This window comes from Vulpes lagopus, chromosome 6 (genome assembly GCF_018345385.1).
Source record: "Vulpes lagopus strain Blue_001 chromosome 6, ASM1834538v1, whole genome shotgun sequence".
Classification (NCBI taxonomy): Eukaryota; Metazoa; Chordata; class Mammalia; order Carnivora; family Canidae; genus Vulpes; species Vulpes lagopus.
Genome location: NC_054829.1, coordinates 29,693,720 through 29,713,291, shown reverse-complemented (window position 1 = coordinate 29,713,291; position 19,572 = coordinate 29,693,720). Strand labels below are relative to the sequence as shown.

The following is a 19,572-nucleotide window of genomic DNA, read 5'->3' as shown; positions in this document are numbered from 1 at the left end:
CCGGTGGCTAATTTCTCTGCCTAAGCTCTAAACTCCGTGAGGGCAAGGGCTTTGTGGCCTGTCTATTATATCTATTATAGAATCTAGCTCACTGTGTTTGATTGCTCTGGGGGAGGACAGAGGAGAAAAGACCATCATCACCATCATCATCAAAATCAGAATCATCCTGTCAGGTCCTGCACACCTTGATGTGTGTTATCTCACTGAAGCTTCACCGCAACCTGATGAGATAAGTATTGTTATCGCCTACATCTGACAGATGAAGAGTTGGAGGCTGAGAGGGAGGAAGTAACTTATCCCGGGTTCCAGCTGGTAAGGGGTGGGGCTGGAGAAAATGATTTATCTCTGCAGAATGGAGTGCTTGTCATCTTGGGCTGTTTCCTCGGAAGGAAGTCAAGTGGTGATGTGAAGTTATTGGATGTTTGCTTCCACTCAAGTTCTTTGGCTTTCCATTCCTACTCACCCTGTATAGTTTCCAACTGGATGAGTATTGGATCTTATTGAGAAATGGTTTCCAGGCAGGTACAACCACCTTCCTTTTGTTGGCATCACCCAGCCACCTTCATGTTTCCCTGGTTGGCCCCAGTTATGTTCGGAACTGAACAGTTCTCCCCAGGGAGAACTGAAGATTCCCTGGGAGAAACTGAGACCAGCAATAACTATCAGAGATCAATACCTTAGGCATTTTCTAATAAACTGAGGACTTTCTCCATCATGATCGAGTGGTAATACTGAGTACCTGTTGGTCCTTTTAATGGAATTATGTGTAAAAGACATATAGGAAGGGATTGGTGAGTGGCCATCTGTTTGTTCATGCAAATAACGTTTTATTGGAGCACAGCCACACCCATTTATTTACATATTGTCTATGGCTGTTTGGGGGTTGCAACAGTAGAGCTGAATAGTTGTGACAGAGACTGTCTGGCCTGCAAAACCCAAAATGTTTACCATCTGACCCCTTACAGAAAGCAGTTTGTTGGTCCTTGGCCAATGGGATTGAAATAGAAGCATTTGGATGGGAACATAGGCATGGGTGTCTTTCTGGGTTTTAGCCCCTCTCATAGGCCAGACAGAAGTAGGGACTGTGCCTCCTGAGATGTTTCCTGACATGCCCAGGGAAGCCTGCATCGGCTCAGGAACTCTGGGCAGCTGACATAGCCCTGCCCCGTCTAACATTAACCTTTTGTAAGCTTTAACATTCTGTTCTGGTGCATGCTCTCACAAATGGGATGCCAGGGAAGCTTCCTGAGGACTGGCTTTTGTGGGCAGAGGTAGGGAATCATTTGTATATAGGAGTGGTAAACCTTGTAATGGCATTGGTAGGGGCTTTGGTATTGGACAAACCAATAGGCCTGGCTTCTAGTGCTAGCTTCCTGTGAGAGGCTGTGACCATGAGAAAGTTCTCAGTGCCTTGCAGGGGTTTTTTTTGGGATTCAACAATATATATGAAGTGCCTAAGGCAGAGTAGGCATATCATGAAAGAATTAAAAAATAATGGCTACTCTTGATGGGATATCTTATATATATTGTGCCAACAGCCATTCTTCAGGTTATTTCATTCAGTTTGATGAGAAATCAGAGAACACTTTAATGATAATTCATGTCTAGGCAGCCGGCTCTGGTATGGACCAGAGCCTCTGGGTCAAGCCCCTGAGGCAGTTTCCCATTACAGTTTGCCAGAGGTTCGGGGCTAGGTGAGCTTCAGCCCCCACCTGTAGGGAGGGTGAAGTGGGTTGCAGAAGCCAGTCTAGGTGAGAGCTTTCCCACTCCCTCTCAGAGGGAGAAGGCTATCCCAGTTCCTTCTACACCCCAAACATCCTTCTTTCACACTCAGACCCTGTGACGCCAGGTTTGTTTTCTGGCCTGGGGACTATTGATGTTGGAAAGGTTCCACTGGGCAGCTGAAGCTTTGCAATAACATGACACATATGCCTGCAGACTTATCCTGTCTCCTCTCCTCCTGGAGGTGTCGATCCTTGTTTTGAAGGCTTTGTCTTGTGTTCACCGTGGTCAGTGTTGCCTTTTGAGTACTTGGCAGCCTCAGCATTGATAGGTTTGCCTCTTTGAACTCCTGTCTCTGATTCTTGTCTCTGTTGCACCAGGGACTTCTCTTGCATTCAGGAAGACCACGTACCTAGCCAGCCAACACCCTAGAACTTGACAGCAGCCATCTCCTCACATAGACAGAAGTGTTGGCCAGAGACTCTGTTCTGCTTTTAGAACCAAACATGAAATCTCACTGAGTTTTTGGTATCAGAGGCTAGCTACCAAGGCATTTCTTAATATAGCCAGAGTTTAAAAATCTTTTTAATCATCTACATTTTATAGAAGAAAGCAAAGAGATTAAAGAAATGACGAAAACTAGGTTTTGTCTCATTCTCTGTCCCATATTCCATGTCCCACTGCTTCTAATTTTACTACGTGCAGACACTCTCCTACAGCTGTGATTTATAAAAGTCTCTCTCCACCCTCCCCTTTTTTTCCCTGTATAGCAGAATTCTGTGTTTTCTTGTCTGGGAAAATACTCTGAGGAAATATGGTTGTGTGAGCCTCAACTCTTCTCTTGGGGCAGCACACTGACACTCTCAAGGTACATAGGCCCTTTCCCTCTGCCCCCACGTGGCTGGCTAACTCTTGAAGCCACTGGTGGGGTCATTTGACTTCTCTTCTTCCTTCCCTGTCTCTTTCTTTCTTTTCCTGCCGCCTATCCTATGTTAACTTCTTTCATGATCTGATCTGGGATTTCGAGAAGGCCCTAGAACCCAGCCCTGAGGGTGAAATCCAAAAGGACTTGCTTTTCCTCCCTTGCCTCTTTGCCCGCCAGAGCTTCCTTCCTTCCGGGCATCACTGAACGCCGCAGCTTGTGGAGGCTGTTTCCCAGAGACAGAGTCGTCTGCAGGGATACAGGTGGAAATGCATATCCTTTAAGTTTTGCTGCAAAAACAGCCCATCTCCTCACACACGGGAGCATTTGCCTAACTCACCATCCACGTGGCAGGTAAGCTGTTGGCAGCACCCCTGCTCTTACCTGCCGGCGTCAGAGCCATGCTCCTCCCGGCCTGTTGCGGGCCCTTGGTGGCATTTTGGACTGCTCCTTCCTCACCAGGGAAACTCCTATCAGGACAGCTGCTATGACTTGGATGTGGGGTCACTGAGGCAACTGTGCCTCCCAGCCGGATCCCCCAGCCCCCAAACCGGCGCTCTTGGCCTGCCCAAAAACCGCGGGCTGATGTAATGACCTGAGGCCTGGAAAAATAAACAGCTCTCAGGGAAACCAGCAGTAGCCGTTGTAAGCAAATCCCCCACAGCCACCTGGAACCTTGCACATGACGTGATTGGAAGGAAGAATGAGTAATCCGCTAACGTTAGCAGCCGAGGACGGGTCTGGGCTTGTGAGCATTTAAAATATCTGTATAAAAACAAACCCTTGATGTTTATTTCTATAACTGGCCTTCTGGATGTCTGCCCATCTATCTTCTGCAGGTGTCTTGGTCAGTCACGGCCAGTAGAATGGAGCTGAAGACAGGGAAGGCTGGTCATCCCTCTGCCTCTCTCCATAGCAACATGGCCTTTCTCAAGTTTTCCCTTTGCAGACACATTTGCCATAAACACATTTGGAGGCCCCAGAGAGCCCAGCCCCTTGTTTTAAAATTCGCTTCCCCAGTTATCTTGCTCCTTCACCCCACTGTATCTGCTTTGGCCATAGGGGTACGGTGGTGGGACAAGCTGAAGTGAGAATACGATTGGCCTCTGGGCCTTGCTTGAACAGCAAAGGTTTTTTTCGGTAGGTGAGTTTGTATGCTTTTTGGTCTTGATTGCAAAACCATGTACCCTAGCCTTTTCTTTTGACCTCTGCTACTAAAAATCTGAAATTACTAAAGGTCTGCTAGGGTACTGTAATTGGCTCCTTCCAATTTGCTAGAAGTAAACTATGATCTGTGCTTTGTCTAGGATCCTCATTCTGTGTTTATTTATAAAATGGCTTTGCAAGAAGGCAGGGTATCTGTCTTATAAACACACTCACGCGTTAGTGTTTTGGGGAATGAAGAGTGAAGTTATGATATGTTATTTGACAAATTTAAAACTGCTTGTCCATTCTCCGCTCCCACCCCTGCCCCGGCATGTGCCCCCTCCTTCCTTCTTGCCTGAATTTTTATTTGCCAGCTCTTGATCTTAAAGAACAGAGCTTGTCAGATCAAGGTCAATGAAGTTACTGAGCAAAACTAGAAAGAAGACAGCTTGCCACTTCTCAGTACTTCTCATTGCAAAACCACTGGGAAGCATTTCACATTCTTTTTGGCGGAAGGGTCATCTGAGCTCACTTAAGGCAGCAGAGATGGGGCCTTTTCTAAAATTTGTGGGGATGTGAGTCAGTGACGCTTTGGGGGAAAAGTTAAAAAAAAAAGTGCCTATATGCTATATTGGGATCATCTGTCCTCGAAGAACTGTCTTCTGTAGAATTTATATCTTGTTTTCCTCCACTTCTCAGTTTCTTCTGTGTGGGAGGGTAGAGGTCCTTGCTTCCAACGATGGCGAACCATGCATGGCCATTTTAGGTTTCACAGAGAGAAATTACTTAGACAGGCTGGTTGGTTTGTAATTTCCCTTTACATGTCCTCACCCACGACATTTTGTCCCAGCAAAGCGCCCTATATACTTACGGAGCCTACTGCAAACAGCCCTGTGAGTAGGTGCCCTCAGCCTGCATCAGGGATCGGGGATGGGCATGGTGGCTTCTGTTCTGGAAATGGGGCTCTGAGTCACAGTATGACTCTGCAGGGGTTGAGAGGTACAAGGGAGAACCTGGAAGCCCCAACAGCCTTGCTCCTCACTTCACCCCTTCCTGTTGCTTGGCTTCGACTAGGACGTAGGAGGCAGACTTTGGATCAGGGCCCTGAGCTGCGGAAAAGTGCATCTGATGCTGCTTAATTGTAAGACTGTGGGCTTTGAGAGGGTGTCCTCGAGTACCACTGTTTCATTTTAAATGACAAAAAAGAGCCCAGGCTAGTTAAGGGCCTTGTCCAGGTCAAGGCCTCTACCTGGTGCTAAGAAGAAGAAATACAAGGAATGTCTAAAGCAGGAGCTGGCTGTTGGGCCATGGTGTGCCAAAGGGAAGCAGCAGTGGTGCAGTCCACTCTAGTGCAGAGAAGTGTTCTATCGTAGCTATTGTTTTGAGTTGCTGGCATGGCGATCATAAAAAAGTAGACTGATTCTTCATTACATTATTATTTTTTTTAGTTTGCCTATAGGCAGTGTGCCCCTTTATTGCCTTCACTTGGAGCAGACTGTGCCCCCTACTCATCCCTGCGGTCCACCTGGAGAGATTGGTTATTCATGGGGATCAGGAAGCCCAGGTTCACTCCACATTTGCTGGGTACACTGCTACCTTAGACTGGCTAAGACCTTAAACCCTTCAACAACTGGCTCTGGGGCCAGGTTAAATGCTTCACATCTAATTCTTCATTTAATACCCTAGTGACTCTGTGGGGTGTGTGCTGTCATTATCCTGCTTTTACAGGTAAGAAACTGGGAACTTATGTTGTTGAAGGAAACTGCCAAGGTCACAGAGCCAACACATGGTAGAGGCTGATCCATCTGATCCTAAGGCTCATGCTCTTGGCCACCATGCTGTACTACCTCTACCCTAGCTGTTGTTGACTTCCATGAAACAATGACGGAGCCTTCCCTGTGCCAGGCCCTGGGGTGGAGTGTGCAAGAGGGGGAGTGCTAGGCCCTTACTCTTGCGTTCAGCTTTGCCAAGGAAGCCCAGGTGTCCCTGCACCAACTGCACTCCTATTCCTCTGACTGTACTGAGTTCCCTCTGGCATTTGGGAATAGCCATCCCACTGAGCATCGATCCCATCCTTACCTCTTCTGGACCAGAGGTGAAGAGCATTTCCCATCAGAAGGGGTAACCTCCTCCAGAGAAGTAGTCCAAAGTCCCTCGGTAGGTTAAGATTGGGTGATGGTATCATTTTCACCTCACTGAAATAGCCCACTAGCTAGGGGAAAGGGCTTTTAGATTAAAGAGATGGGAAAACCCATTCCAGTGGAAGAGGTGACTGTTTTAAATGTGCACATATTCTGTTTCTATTCTCCCCACCCTCACCTCTACCTGCTACACACCTGGGCGCAGTCTCAGGGGTTGACTCCATTCTGTTTGTCAGTGAGGCCACTTCTTCTCTGACCTGGCAGGGCCTGTCCTCTGGGCCTTGCCTTTTTTAGGCCCCTTGTCTGTCCTCTGATCTGAAGGGGGAGCCCTGAGCGATGGTGCATTCCCATACTCTCTAGGGGGTTCTCAAAGTCCCTCGATGACTCAGACTTGGGAATCTGCGATGGTCCAGTGACACCTTGGTGCTGGGTGTGATGGAAGGCCCGCAGTGGAAAGGCAGAGCCAGCCCAACACATGGTGCTTGGAAAAATGGTCCTCCAGGGGCCACTTGGCCCCTCCTGTGAAAAAGTGCAAAGTCCACAAGTAAGAAAAATAACCTCTTCACGTAGTTGGCTTGAAATCATAGGTGCTAAACCTCTATGTGGCTAAGTCAACAAAAAGGGCCTGCTTGGCGATGTTCCATAAATCATTCCTGAAGATTATGGGCTCCCGAAGCATGTTGTGCCCTGGAGACCGCATCTTGGACCCTTCAAAACCGGGAAAGTCAGTGCCTTCAGACCTGGACCTACCCATCCCCCTCCTGTGTCTGTGGTCCCCTCTGTCTCTGCTGCCAGATTCCCCGGCTCCAGCCTGGGGCCTGTGACTCCCACCCCAGCTGCTGACTCAGGGACCCTGGGGGCCCGGGCCACGGGAGTTCTTCTGCCTCTGGAATTTCTAGTTGTGACTTAGGGAAGGTTGTTTTTAACACACAGTTTATTTTGGGTTATCGTTCAGCATTTCATTCATTTTTGATAAGAGGCTAGGTGGGCGTGTGGTATTGGAAGGGGTTTCAGGGTAATTGTGGGCGATACAACACGAGTGTTTTCCTTAATGTTCTTGGCCTGGTGGGATGATTCCTTTCGCAGTAAAACATAAATAAGCTCCTCTCGCTTTCCAGGCAGGTCACCTTTGACTGAATTTTTTCCCCCCGAAGAAAATCCAGGGCTTGATAGTCTGAGGGTGGAGTGTAGCATTTTCCAGGATGAGTCAAGGGGATAGATATTCTTTTCTCAGCTCCTGTGGTCTTAGCCCCACCGTTGGGCATTTACTCAGCGGTGGGTGGCCCATGTCTGAAATGTCAGGCTAGAACAGAATTCTGCGGCTAGAGATGGCATAGCAGGGATTCAAGCAACAGAAGATTCTTGGACTAAATACTCTTTCTGTATCCTTTAAATAGAGACTCCATGGTTCTGCTGTGAATAAGGAGCTGGGGGCCAGGGGTGGGAGTGGGGGTGCCATAGAGTCCTCACTCTTGGGAACTTAAAGTCCAGACGAGTCGCAGCCCCAATGGCCAAGCCTCCTTGAGGAGACAGATCCTCAGTCCTAGACTCCATTAGAGGGAGACCTCACTGTAGGTTGGGGTCCTCAGGGAAAGCTTCAGGGATGCAGGAAGGCCTGAAGTGAGGATGGGTTAAGACCTCAGAGCAAATTCTTTCTTCTTACTCTGTCTTACAGAACTTTTGTGGCCTCTCCAGAGGCTGACATGATGCCAGCACATGCCCAGTACCAATCAGTATGAGAAACTGTGTCCACAAAGTCCCCTGACCTCTGCATCCTATGAGCCCTGATCTCACGTGGGTCACTCAGGATCCTGTGTGAGGTCTCCAGGAGCACCCTCCTCTCTCAATCTGCTATTCTCTCTTCTGTCAGCTTCCCATTTCCTTGTCTCTCAGAAAAGCAACTCTTGGTCAGGATGGACTGAGCAGCTACCCTTAGTTACCAACAGTGCCTCCACTGGGAGGAGAGCTTCCGGTTCTTTCTCTAGGAATATCACATCATTCATCAAGGCACCTTCCCAGGGCAAGTTTCTATGGCCTGTGACTCTTCTCAGTTCTTCTGTGTATGATTTTCTGGAAGACTGAGGTTTTTTTTCTTTCTCTCACTTTTCACGTAGACCTACCTTGTGATGGTTCATTTTGTGTGTGAACTTGTCGAGGCTACAGTGCCCAGTTTTTCCATACCAGTAGACTAGTTTCTACACTAGTCTAGATGTTGCTGCAAAGGTATTTTTTGGATGAGATAATATTTGCAGTCATTGACTTTAAGTAAAGCAGATGACCCTCCATAACATGGGTGGGTGTCGTCCAATCAGTTGAAGGCCTTAAAAGCAAAAACAGATTTCCTGAAGAAGGAATTCTGCTTCCAGGCTGAAACATAAAAATCCTGCCTGAGTTTCCAGCCTGCTGGCCTGACCTATTGATTTTGTACTTAAGATTGCACTATCACTCCTACTTGAATTTCTAGCCTACTGGCCTGCCCTGCAAATTTCATACTCGCCAGCCCCCATGATCATGTGAACCAACTCTTTAAAATAAATCTCTCTCTCTCTCTCATACACACACACACACACACACACACACACACACACACACACACACACATATAGATATATACACACACACACTATATATAGATATAGACAAATCTAGACATCTGGGTATAGATGTAGATGTAGTTATAGGTCTTTTATTGGTTCTGTTACTTTGAAGAACCTTGATTGCTACTGACCTGCCTCGACTATTGCTTCTCCCCCACTGTCTCCATCACCATGAGGCTCCCCTGCTCTTTCTCCAAAGTGTTCACAATGGGCCTGGCTCACGGATACCTGCTGATTTGGGTTACCCAGTGTCTCAGCTTTTCTTTCTGCTCCTTCTTTTAGCAGCTCCTCTTCTGGAAGGCAGCAACCAGAAAGGAAGACCAGCCCAAGAACCTGAAACTCGAATCTTCTAATGTTTATGTTTGTTGGCCATTTTTGTTTAAAAAAGAAAAAAGTAAAGAAGAAAAAAAAGAAAAAAAATGATAAAGAAGAAAAAGTTCCCAGAACAAAAGGATACACTCTGGGCTAAAATCAGAATTGGGGATTAGCTGAGGATTTAGGTTGTCCACGCTCTCCTTAGCTCCTAATTACCACGAGTAATTGAGAAGCACAGAGGCAGGGGCTAGTCATAGCAGACAGAGCTGTTCTCCATGCTTATCCTGTCTTGGCAGGACACAGGAGAACCCGTGCCCTGGGCCTGCAGATAGGGTTTAGGGTTTGTCTGGTTCAGCCTGGTCTCTCCCTCTCCAGTCCCCCTCTTGGCCCTCCAGCCCCACTTCAGGTCTGCTTTTCTCTAGTGCTAGAGCAGGTGGGGGCAGAGAAGGCTGTATGTTTTTTGGTGGCAAGGGCCAGACTGTGTCCTCATTTCTTCCATGGGATACTGTTCTATTGTATTTCTTCTCTCAGGCAGTCAGAGGTTTGTAAGTGAAACTCGAAGCACAGTTGCTGGGTGAGGAATGACCTGGCTCCTGTCTCTCCTTGGTACCATCTGGGATTGGATCGTGAAGGTGGGGTGCAAGAGTGTGTGGGAATATGTGGTCATGTGTTTGCATACCCCCTGGACAGCCCCAACTGCTCCTCTTTGCTGCTGCTTATGCCTTTCAAGTATTTGCAGATGAGCCTGGCCCTTCTTAGCTCCATCAGACCAGAACTTCGGATGTTGTCATCCTTTCCTGAACTTTCTTAAGCAGAGACTGAATGTTCTAAAGTGATAGGCATCTCCTTCTGGGAAGCTTCCTCTCTGAACCAAGGGCTCAGGAAGAGACCCTTGAAGTAGACCCCTTGTCTTGCATTATCGCAAGGTGACTTCTTGGTACGTGGGGAAAACTGATAGTTGTGAATTTCAAGGTTCATTTGGGAGGTGACCTAGTAGGGTAGAAGGCAACAATGGCCCTGAGGATGGGGCTGGCTTCTGGGTCCTCAGATACAGAACGAGTGTATGCCTCTCGGTATGTATTGATTTGTATTTGCATGATCTCTGGAGAAGCACTGAAGGAATAACAGATTTATTGATCTATTATTGATTGTTTGATTGACTGACTAAAGGGAATGAGAGGGCTACAGAAATCCTTAACATAAGGGGTAAATTGATAAAGAGGGAATTGACAAGTCTAGGTGTTTTGCACTGTATTGCTATGTAACAAACCTTGCCAAAACTTAATGGCTGACAACAAAAATAATTTATCCTTTCTAAAGTTTTTGTGGATTTTCTGGGTATTTCTTTGGCTCTATCTGAGCTCACTCCTGGACTCATCCAGCTGGAGGGTCCATGGGGCAGGAGTGGCCAAAATGGCCAAGATCACACATCTGGCAGTTGGCACTGGCTGTGGACAGAGCAACTCCTGTTTTCTTCCATGTGCCTTTCATCTTCCAGTGAGCTGGCCTGGCTTCCTTATGTGCTGGTCTTAGGGCAGCCTCTAAGAAGATGAAAGGTGGAACTGCAAGGCCCCTGAAGGCCTAGGCCTGGAAGTGCACTGTCACCCCTGCCCTTTCCATGGTCAAAGCAGGTCAGCATCCATGTGGAGGGGTCTACATAAGAGCATGGATACCAGGAGGTGTAATTCACTGAAGCCATTTTCTAACCATTTAGCAACCAAGTAAAAGAAAAAATTGGGATGAGAAGAAAAATCAGATTAGCATATGGCTGTGAGAGAGGGTATTGAAGAGGGGTGGGGAGCATAACCCAGGAGACTGCTGGGCTGGGAACCCACTTTCTGTGACTTCCTAGTTGTATGACGTTGAGAAAGCCGTGCCGCCAGCCTGTGTTCCTGGGTCCTTCTCTGCTCAGAGAGGGTAATTATAGCACCAATCTCAAAGCTTGTGATGAGTTTGAAGTGAGTTAATATAAGTCAAGTGCCTGGTACCAAGCTTGGCGCATGATAAGCCCTGAAATAGATGTGAGCTATTAGTATTCATTCTGTGTTCTCTAATGGCCGGTAAGTGACAAATTTGGCTTTACGTTTTCAGTTCTAAAGCAAAGAGGGAGAAACACTTGGTCACAAGACGTGTGGAGTATTTAGGCTGAGAAAAATAGTTTGTTGCTGTGTTAATGGACGAGTACGTGATTTTACACACTTGGTTTCAGATGCAGCAGATTTGGGTGGTCTGCACAGCGTTTGATCTGAAGAACTTCACACTACAAATAAATGTATTTTTCTCCCAGAGCAAATGATTAGAGGCAGTAACCTCTGTCTAAAATTTAGCCAGACCAGACTCGACGTCAGCAGCCCTTAACTGCAGTCCCAGCTCTTCTCTCCGGCTGAGTGCACTTGGGAAAATCATGAATCCCTCCAAAGCTCAGCTTCTCTGTCTACAAAATGGGTGTACTAATAGTGCCCAGCTCAGATGGATGACGAGATCAGGCAGGCAAAGCCTTTGTCAATCACCTGGCACATATTACTCAGTGAATACTTGCTTTGACTATTATTAGTATAAAAGATGGTTTTAAGGGAGATCTTCTCTCGTTGGAAGGGAAGTTCTCTGGGTACTCTTCACAAATGGTTAGTGATATTATAAATGGTCTCCTATCTCTTAGTGGGAAATCTGGAATTTTCAGGGCCTATCACAAAGTAGTAAGCACACAGGCAAACAAGCATTTAACCCTACTCTTAGCCTTCTCTCTGATTCCACACCAGCCCCCATTTTTCCAAATTAGCCAGCTTTATCACTTGAGTGGTTTTTATTCTCCATAGAGCTCCGCGCATCCTCCATGGAAGCTGGCTGTAAATGTTTCAGGGCAGCCTTCACGGACTTTTAGGGGTCTGCCCACGGCCCCCACACCACGGGGTGCCGCCTCTTCCTAGATGGCTTCTCTCTACATTTCTGCAGTGTCGGGATCCTCAGTGGTGTGCAGTCAGGTTATCTTTCTTCCTGCCCTTGGGGGGAGTTTCCCCCCCACTCTCTCTGCCTCTTGCTTTCAGCCTGATTTATGGCTTTAGAGTGTTGGCCCAGAGGGTCTTAATTTAAAGCCTCTGTCAGAGGTTGTTACGCGAACATGGTGCCAGTAGAAAACTGTTTTCCTTTGGTTTTGCTCCTCTGTCGCCTTTCTCAGGGCGTGAAACATGAGGTCGGGAAATAAGGTAACCAAATTGGGATTGGGGGAGCTATTGAAAAACTCTTGCATAATCCCTGGAAGGGGCCCAAGTCAAAATCCTAGGCCTTCAAGCCAGCTTTATGTCTCCGATCAACCGATCAGTTTCTGTTTCTTAACTTAAGCTGCCTCTAGAGGCTGCTCTGGTGGTGGTTCTGATCAGGGTCAGAATCCCTAGTCTCAGATCTGTCAACTGTTGTAAACTCCTGTTCCTTTAGCCAAGGAGATTCTGTTTAGTTTTGCTGGGTTTACATTATAAAAACAGTAGATTTTTTTTTCATTCGTTTTCCAAATTCAAAATTATATTTTCATAGTGACTGTGCTCTGCATACTTGCCTCCTGACCCTGAGATACTTTTATGCCCCTAAGGAAACATTCCCTTCCCCCACAAGGAGAATCACTGGCCTATTGCTTTTCAACATTTTTCTTTGGAGTGAGATAAAGAATCTTTCCCCCATTGTGTGACTTTTCCCCAAGACAGCGTTGGGCTGCTCTGCATCTCTGTGTACACCTGCTTGGTTGAGCATCTGTACTGCTCATTTTTGGATCATTAATGGAGCTATTATTTCAGAGCTTTGGCTCCTTTAGAGCTAAATTGCTGTTATTTTGACCATTTGTGCTATTCAGGGAGCAGCATGAGTCTCCAGGTTGCTGATATAAACTTCCTGGCTCTATGAATGGTATTTTTATAACGCACCTAACATTTCATGGGATGCCCAAGACTGTTCCAGTTCTCTTTAAGAGGAAAGTTGTGGAATCATGTTCGTGAAAGAAATAAAGATATGATAAAGTAAAGAAGGAGACCAAAGAAAGTAATAGTGCATGTTTATGCTGTGATCCCTTTTATTGTAAAAAAAAAAAAAGAAGAAGAAGAAGAAGAAGAAGAAGAAGAAGAAGAAGCAAAACCAAAAAAAACCAACAAAAAACCAAGTAGGTGTGTGCATATGTATTTTCATGTTGTTGTGCAAAAGAAAAGTTTAGGGAAGGTGTTTAACTTTGGTGGGATTATGGGTGCTTCACAATTTCCTTCATACCTGGAAAAGAAACCCAATGCGATTTCTTTTTAATAATGCAAGGACAAAAGAGGACACAACCACCACACCAAGCATGAAAGGGAAGTCAGGCAGGTGGGCTGTTGGGTGGAATTTTGGGGCCAGGGGCCGTGTGGGGCTGAGGCCCTCGAGCTGGCCAGGCCTGGCATGGGGCACCACACGTAGGCTCAGCCTGGCTCAGGGAAACCACGTCTGGCTGTTGAGATGTGTTCACATGTTGCCTGAGGCTGCTGAGCTGAGTGTAGACACTTCCTGTGGGCGTTTGTCTCCCCCACTGGAGAGAGTAGCCTTGTGTTATGGGCCGGGCCCTGTCAAGCCTACTTTGCCCGGCCCTGTTGGAGCCTGGGAAGGAGTGGGGTTGGGCCGTGTTTCTGCTCCTCTTGAGCACTGAGCATCGCCGCCCCGAGGCTGGCGGCCGTGGCTCTGTCCTGCTGTGTCTGGGCTTGGGAGAGTGTCCACGCACACAGGCATTCCGCGTCAGCTTGTCAGGTCTCAGGGGTCAGGCTCCTGCACCTTCGCCTGTCCCGGAGCCAGAAGACAGCGCATCAGCAGGAACCACTCTGAGAACAGCCAGGAAATTCCACCCCCGGGGCAAACTGCTGTTCAGATAAGGAGCAGCCCTGCAGTCCGCCCCTCGCTGGCTCGCTGGGGTAGTGGAACCTACCGCGTGAGGACGCTAATGAACCCTGGCCGTGGAGCGGCGACAGGGAGGTTCTGGGCCTCCAGCCGCAGCCCCCTGCCACCCTGCCACCACCCACCACCACCATGGGCTGGGGTGGGAGCCACTGCTCTGCGTGATGATTCACCAGCCACCAGTTCCTTGGAGCCAGGTTGCTGGCTCAGAAAGCAGCAATGATGAGCCGCGAGAGTGAGGGTCACCACAGGCTGCATCCTCTCTTGCAGAGAAAGTCCATTCGTGTGACCAGGAGAGGCAGAGTGCCCTGGAAGAGGCCAGGCAAAATCCGCGGGAGGGCATCGTCATCCCCGAGTGTGCCCCCGGGGGGCTCTACAAGCCAGTGCAGTGCCACCAGTCCACTGGCTACTGCTGGTGTGTGCTGGTGGACACGGGGCGCCCACTGCCCGGGACCTCCACACGGTAAGCCCTCCCGGCCCCGTCCCCTGCCCCCCGAGCCTGTCCAGTCCCTGAGATGGACCTTGCGGTAGGAGAAGCAGCTTCCTGTTAGGCTAGCCTCACATTGCCCTGCTAGCCTGGCCTGGTAGAAATCAAGGCATGAGAACATGTCTGCTCATGGGCAGATAAGGTTCTGGTGGAAAGACCTGGGTCTTGGGTTCTGGTCACAATTCCGTCCCTTTCTAGCTGGATGACCTTGGAAAAGTAGGTAACGCCGCTGAACTTCAGTTCCTTGGCTAGGAGGTTATTGCTCTGCCTGAGTCACTAGGTTCTACGGATCCCAAAGATCCAGAGTGTAGACTTCAGGTGACATCACTCTGCTTCAGTGATGACAATGACATGCCTGAACATGTCTCAGTGGAAGACTGCTACTGGCATGGCCTGGCAGCTGCTGGACAGCGCAGGATGTATTTTGCTGCCAGCCCTGGGCTGCTAGCAGTGGCTCCGGAGGGCTCAGTTCTTGGCTCCTCCTCACTACCACCCCCCCACACCCCGCCCCGTGTCTCTCTTCCCAGCTACGTGATGCCCAGTTGCGAGAGCGATGCCAGGGCCAAGAGCGTGGAGGTGGATGATCCCTTCAAGGACAGGGAGCTGCCAGGTGGGAGACAAGGCTGCCCCTTGCTGGTGCTCTCACCTCTTTCTGCTCTTCTACCTCTTATCTCCTATTGTGCAGAAGCAGCTCCCTCTTCTGCTCTGGCTCTGCTTCCCCTTCTGTAGGATGGAGGAAGGAGGTGGGGGGTGCTGGTGGGGCATCACAAGAACCCTGGGATCTGCATCTAGCCTGGGATTTGTCCCTAATTACTCCTGTGCCCTTGAGCACATTGTTTCTCCTCCTCACTTATAGCTTTATCTTTGAAATGTAGTCATTAAGTTAAAATCCTGTCCTTGCAATCCTGCAATTCTTTATCTATACTGGGGTGATTGGGACAGTGTTCTGGGGGCTGTGGACTCTTTTCCCCCCAGGCTGAGAGGATGGCTTCAGGGAGGGGTTGTCCCGAGGAACATGGGCAGCATCCATGGCCAGCCCTGCACAGTGTTTTTGCAATCATCCCAGTGGCACAGGACTCTCACTGGGATGTGATGCAAGACACGCAGGCAGGGGCCCCAGACCCTCCAACCAGCTGCTGTGATGGGTTTCTCTTATTTATAGCGTTCTCTGCCAGTGAGTTATAATAAGGTTACTAAATATTGGTGGCTTGGAACACTGTAGTCTTTAGCAAGCACAACCTTGGATCAGAGCTGAGGGGAGCTGGGCCACTTTCCCACTCCCCATCAGGACTCCACAGTAAGAGCTGAAAACAGAGGCTCCTGAAAGTCCAGGGGCTTCCCGGTGAGGGTTGTAAAAACCACCCTGTCATAAGATTGGTGTCGTCAAAGCCGGGGTCCCTCCTTCTGGCCATCCCCTCATCAACTATGAACAGAGATCCTAGCTATGTGCCAGGCACTGGGTACAACCAAGTGATTAGAATTACATGGGACTTTCACAGCAGAGGATATACAAATAAATGAATACAAGCCTGTATAAATAGCTGTAACAGGTGCTCTGAGGGGACAGAGCAAGGACTTGGAGTTTTGCCGGAACAGTGCAAAGGAGCAAGCGAGAAACAAAGGGATGCTTTATCATAATCTAAGCTGGATGAGAAGAGAAGTGAAAATAGGAGATGGTTCTGGGACAGATACACTGGTAGGGCTACTTGAGTCAACTTTGACCCCTGGGGGTTGACTCTGTCTCTTGTGCCCCCTCTGTACCTGCTGCTTCCTGGGAGAGTAGTGTTGTTCACACTTTAGCATGACCGCCCAGTCAGACTCTCCCAGAACTAGCTTGAGTTCCCCATAGGCTCTGATCTTGGGAGGATAAGGACCCTGTATACCAAAACTCTAACCTTTGACACAATGCCTCAGTTGCTACTCAGCAAAAATTTATGGAATGGAAGAAAAGTGAAAGTATTATTTTCTGTTTGTTCTGATGGTCCCTTGTGGGCCTTGGGTAGAGAGGAACTGCAGAGGTTTATGAGACCCATCTGAGCAGTAAACAGTTCCCAGAATGGACTTGGCTGGACAAGAGGGATTTGGAGAGGTTTGGGAAATGGTGGCAGTTGAGGAAGCTGTTTACTTGATTACTTACCTGGCAGCTGCCTTCAAATCTCACTTTATCCTTCAGGCTGTCCAGAAGGGAAGAAGATGGAATTTATCACCAGCCTACTGGATGCCCTCACCACGGACATGGTGCAGGCCATTAACTCAGCAGCACCTACTGGAGGTGGGAGGTGAGAATGTGAGCAGGACTCAGGGCGGAGGGGGTAGGTATGACTGCAGAAGCTTCAGGAGGCTGGGAGAGAGGAAAGTTAGGCAGAGCAAGGGCTGGGCCTACCTTCTGCCAGAAATCTTCCCACTTTCTCCCCTCCCTGTTCTTTGGAAATTGCTTGTCTCTACCTTTTAGTTACCCAATGACAGGCAGGTTCAGGGTGTCTGGAGACTTCTAGTACCTTAGTCTCAGGAGTAAATGCACTGGGGTGAGAGTCTTCAGTAGCAGGAAGGAGAAGGGGCATGTAATGGGGGAAGCAAGGGAGTACAGAGCACTTGGTGATTTTCTTCTCTTCTGAGAAGGCAGGAATCCTGTGTCTTTTTGGCTTCCTGAAAATCCCAAGGGCTCTGGGCAATGGGCTTGGACATTGCCAAATTCAAATCCAACTTAGGTTAGGAGCTGACATGCATGCTGAGGCAGTCCTGACATGAGGCTGAGATACACATACGCCATGACCAGTATCCTGGCACTCACCAAGCAGGCCTATTAGGTCAATGGCTGGAACATGCATGCATCTATCCAACCATCCATCCACCCATTCAGCACCTGGTGAACATATGCAGCACACCAAGCACTGGTCTAAGGACTGGGAACCCTGGGATGTGAGGCCTGTTCATGTCTCAGAGCCTGCAGCTTAGTGGGGATACTAGGCTATAGAAAGATACTTGCAAATTGCGTGCTAAGTGCTAGAACAGGTGGAAGAATAGAGAAGTGTTTGTTAACTCAGTCTGAAGGAATCAGAAAGGCTTCCTGGAAGAGGTGATAGCAAGGCTGAATTTTTGAAGGACAGGTAAGACCTAACCAGTAAAAGAAGGAGAGCCGCCCTAAGAAAAAGGAAAGAATACTGTGGCTCTAAGAAAGTGCACATCTGTAGTCCAGGATGGCTGTGCTGGAGTGGATGGGGTGAGGAGGAGGAAAGGAGAGTGGCAACAGATGAGATAGAAGGGACAGCCAGCAACCAGGAAGCCAGAGGGGAGGCACAGCAGGTGTGTGTGTGTGTGTGTGTGTGTGTGTGTGTGTGTGTGTGTGTAGGGGTTTCAGGTTCCTATAGCAGTGGAGGAAGTACACATATTTGGCAGGGATGGGCAGCCTGCCTCTGAGCTCTGAGGCTCACCAGAGAGGGGGGCCTCGTCCCTCCACATCTGCTCAGAGGCAGAGCTGTCATCAGCAAGGCAAGGAGTGCCACCACGATGAAAGGCCCAGGCCTGGCTGCCTGGCTGGTAATCAGCGGAACCACAGGGTATCTATCTGGCGTAGGGAATCAGGGCTCCAAGCTCAGCTGTCAGTGGTACTGCATCCCAAGGCAAATGAGGGTGTCTGTCCGGAAAACCTAATTTTAGGTCACATCGAAGTGAGTGCAGAGCTTGCCTCCTGGGTGCCACTCAGAAGCTGCTGGTCCAGTGCACTTACTCTCAGCAGCCCTGTGGTCCTATGAGCTGTCAGGCTGGTTTCTGGTTTTGCATACACCCTGTGGATGGAATCAGGCCTCCCCACGAGGAGCACAGAAATAAGTCTGAGAAGATGGAGACAGAGTCTGACAGGCTGGCAGATGGGAGCTGATCGTGCTCTGATGGTGCTCAGTGATGGGGTGTCTTGAGTTGAGAGAACATATCCATGTCTCCCAGGAAGAGGGAGCTTACTCAGTATTCTAAGCCTTTATTATTTATGCCTAGAATATGAAAAAAATACCTCTTGTTTCATGCAAAAAATGGAAATGAGATATTTGTGTTTATTAGATGGGAATGGAAAAAGTAACCAGGAGGAAGCATGGGCTAAAAAATTCCAGGTTTGGGGGCTTCTGGTGGCTCAGTGTGATATGCATCTGCATTCGGCTCAGGTCATGATCTCAGGGTCCTGGGATTGAGTCCTGCACTGGGCTCCCTGCTCAGTGGCAAGTCTGCTTCTGCTTCTGCCTGCCACTCCCTTGCTTGTGTGTTTTCTCTCTCTCTCAAATAAATAAATAAATAAATAAATAAATAAATAAATAAATTCTTTTTAAAAAATGCCAAGTCTGGGTGTTTCCCACCCACAGCCCCCCAGTGCTGCTGGCTCTGACCAGCCGCTGAGAGAGCCTGCCTGGTGCTCTTGTAGCACTCCTGAAGAAACGAGATTTCAAGTTGGTCCCACTTGCTGCCTTGGGAGACGGGCCCTTGAGCATGGTCTGGCTTGAGCCCCAGGTGGACTGAAGGCACCAGGAAAGTACCAACCCCAGCTGGGTCCTGGGCCAGTGGGTGAGGGCTCCACAGAGGCTGAGGACACAGGCAGGTCCCTCTCACCCCATCACTAGCTGGAAGACATCAGGACTGATGCCTTGCCCTCAAATCGCAGGCTGAAGTGATCTTTACAGAAAATAAAAACTAAGAAGTTTATAATGTTTTTAATACCAATGTGTCCTCAGGGAAAAGGTTTTTTTTCTTCTTTTTCTTTTTGAAAACCCTCTTTTTTAGGTGTACTACAGAGTTGGGAGAAATTTAAAAAAAATTCTTTCCTAAACATGTTTTTCATTTTAAGCTCCCATTATGCCAAACTGTGTTTGGTTTTGATGGGAATGAAGTTTGAACCACACTGGTAATTTTGTTACCTAGAGTCTACACTCGTAATTAAAGGACAGGCAAGATGAACCAAGAAATAGTTTAGAAATCCAGCAAGAGGGTTGGAGGCCGGGGAGGTTGAGGATCCTGGAAGAAAGAGAGAGAGAAGCACTTGTACGGGGAGGCTGCTTGCTGTCAGGCTTTCCAGCTTTCCTGGGTCTAAAGCCCTCCAGAGTCTCTCATTCTATTTAGGGTAGGCTCTAGCTCCAACCTGAACTGACCCTGCAGGAGGGTCTCACTGGCCATGACCTCCCTCCCATCATTGTGCTCCTGCTGCTGGTCCTTCTCAGTTCCTCAAACAGGCCTTGAACCTGAACCCTTGGGGTTCCTGTCTGCCCTCGCCTGGAATAGGAGGCCCCATCCTCCAGTGATGGTCCCCGATTATCTGTTGAAATGTCACCTTCGTAGCAACCAACCAGTCCAAAGGGGCTGGCA

General features: G+C 48.6%; 1 protein-coding gene across 5 annotated transcripts in view; it reads left to right on the top strand.

Annotated features, from left to right (window-relative positions):
* Positions 1-19,572, top strand: part of SMOC1 (SPARC related modular calcium binding 1) — a 154,778-nt gene that overhangs the window by 120,783 nt on the left and 14,423 nt on the right. For all 5 annotated transcript variants that reach the window (XM_041757908.1, XM_041757911.1, XM_041757910.1 and 2 more), the window contains exons 8-10: positions 14,013-14,205; positions 14,757-14,839; positions 16,403-16,508. In XM_041757908.1, the coding sequence (XP_041613842.1) occupies positions 14,013-14,205; positions 14,757-14,839; positions 16,403-16,508 (382 nt within the window). The remainder of the gene's footprint in view (positions 1-14,012; positions 14,206-14,756; positions 14,840-16,402; positions 16,509-19,572) is intronic.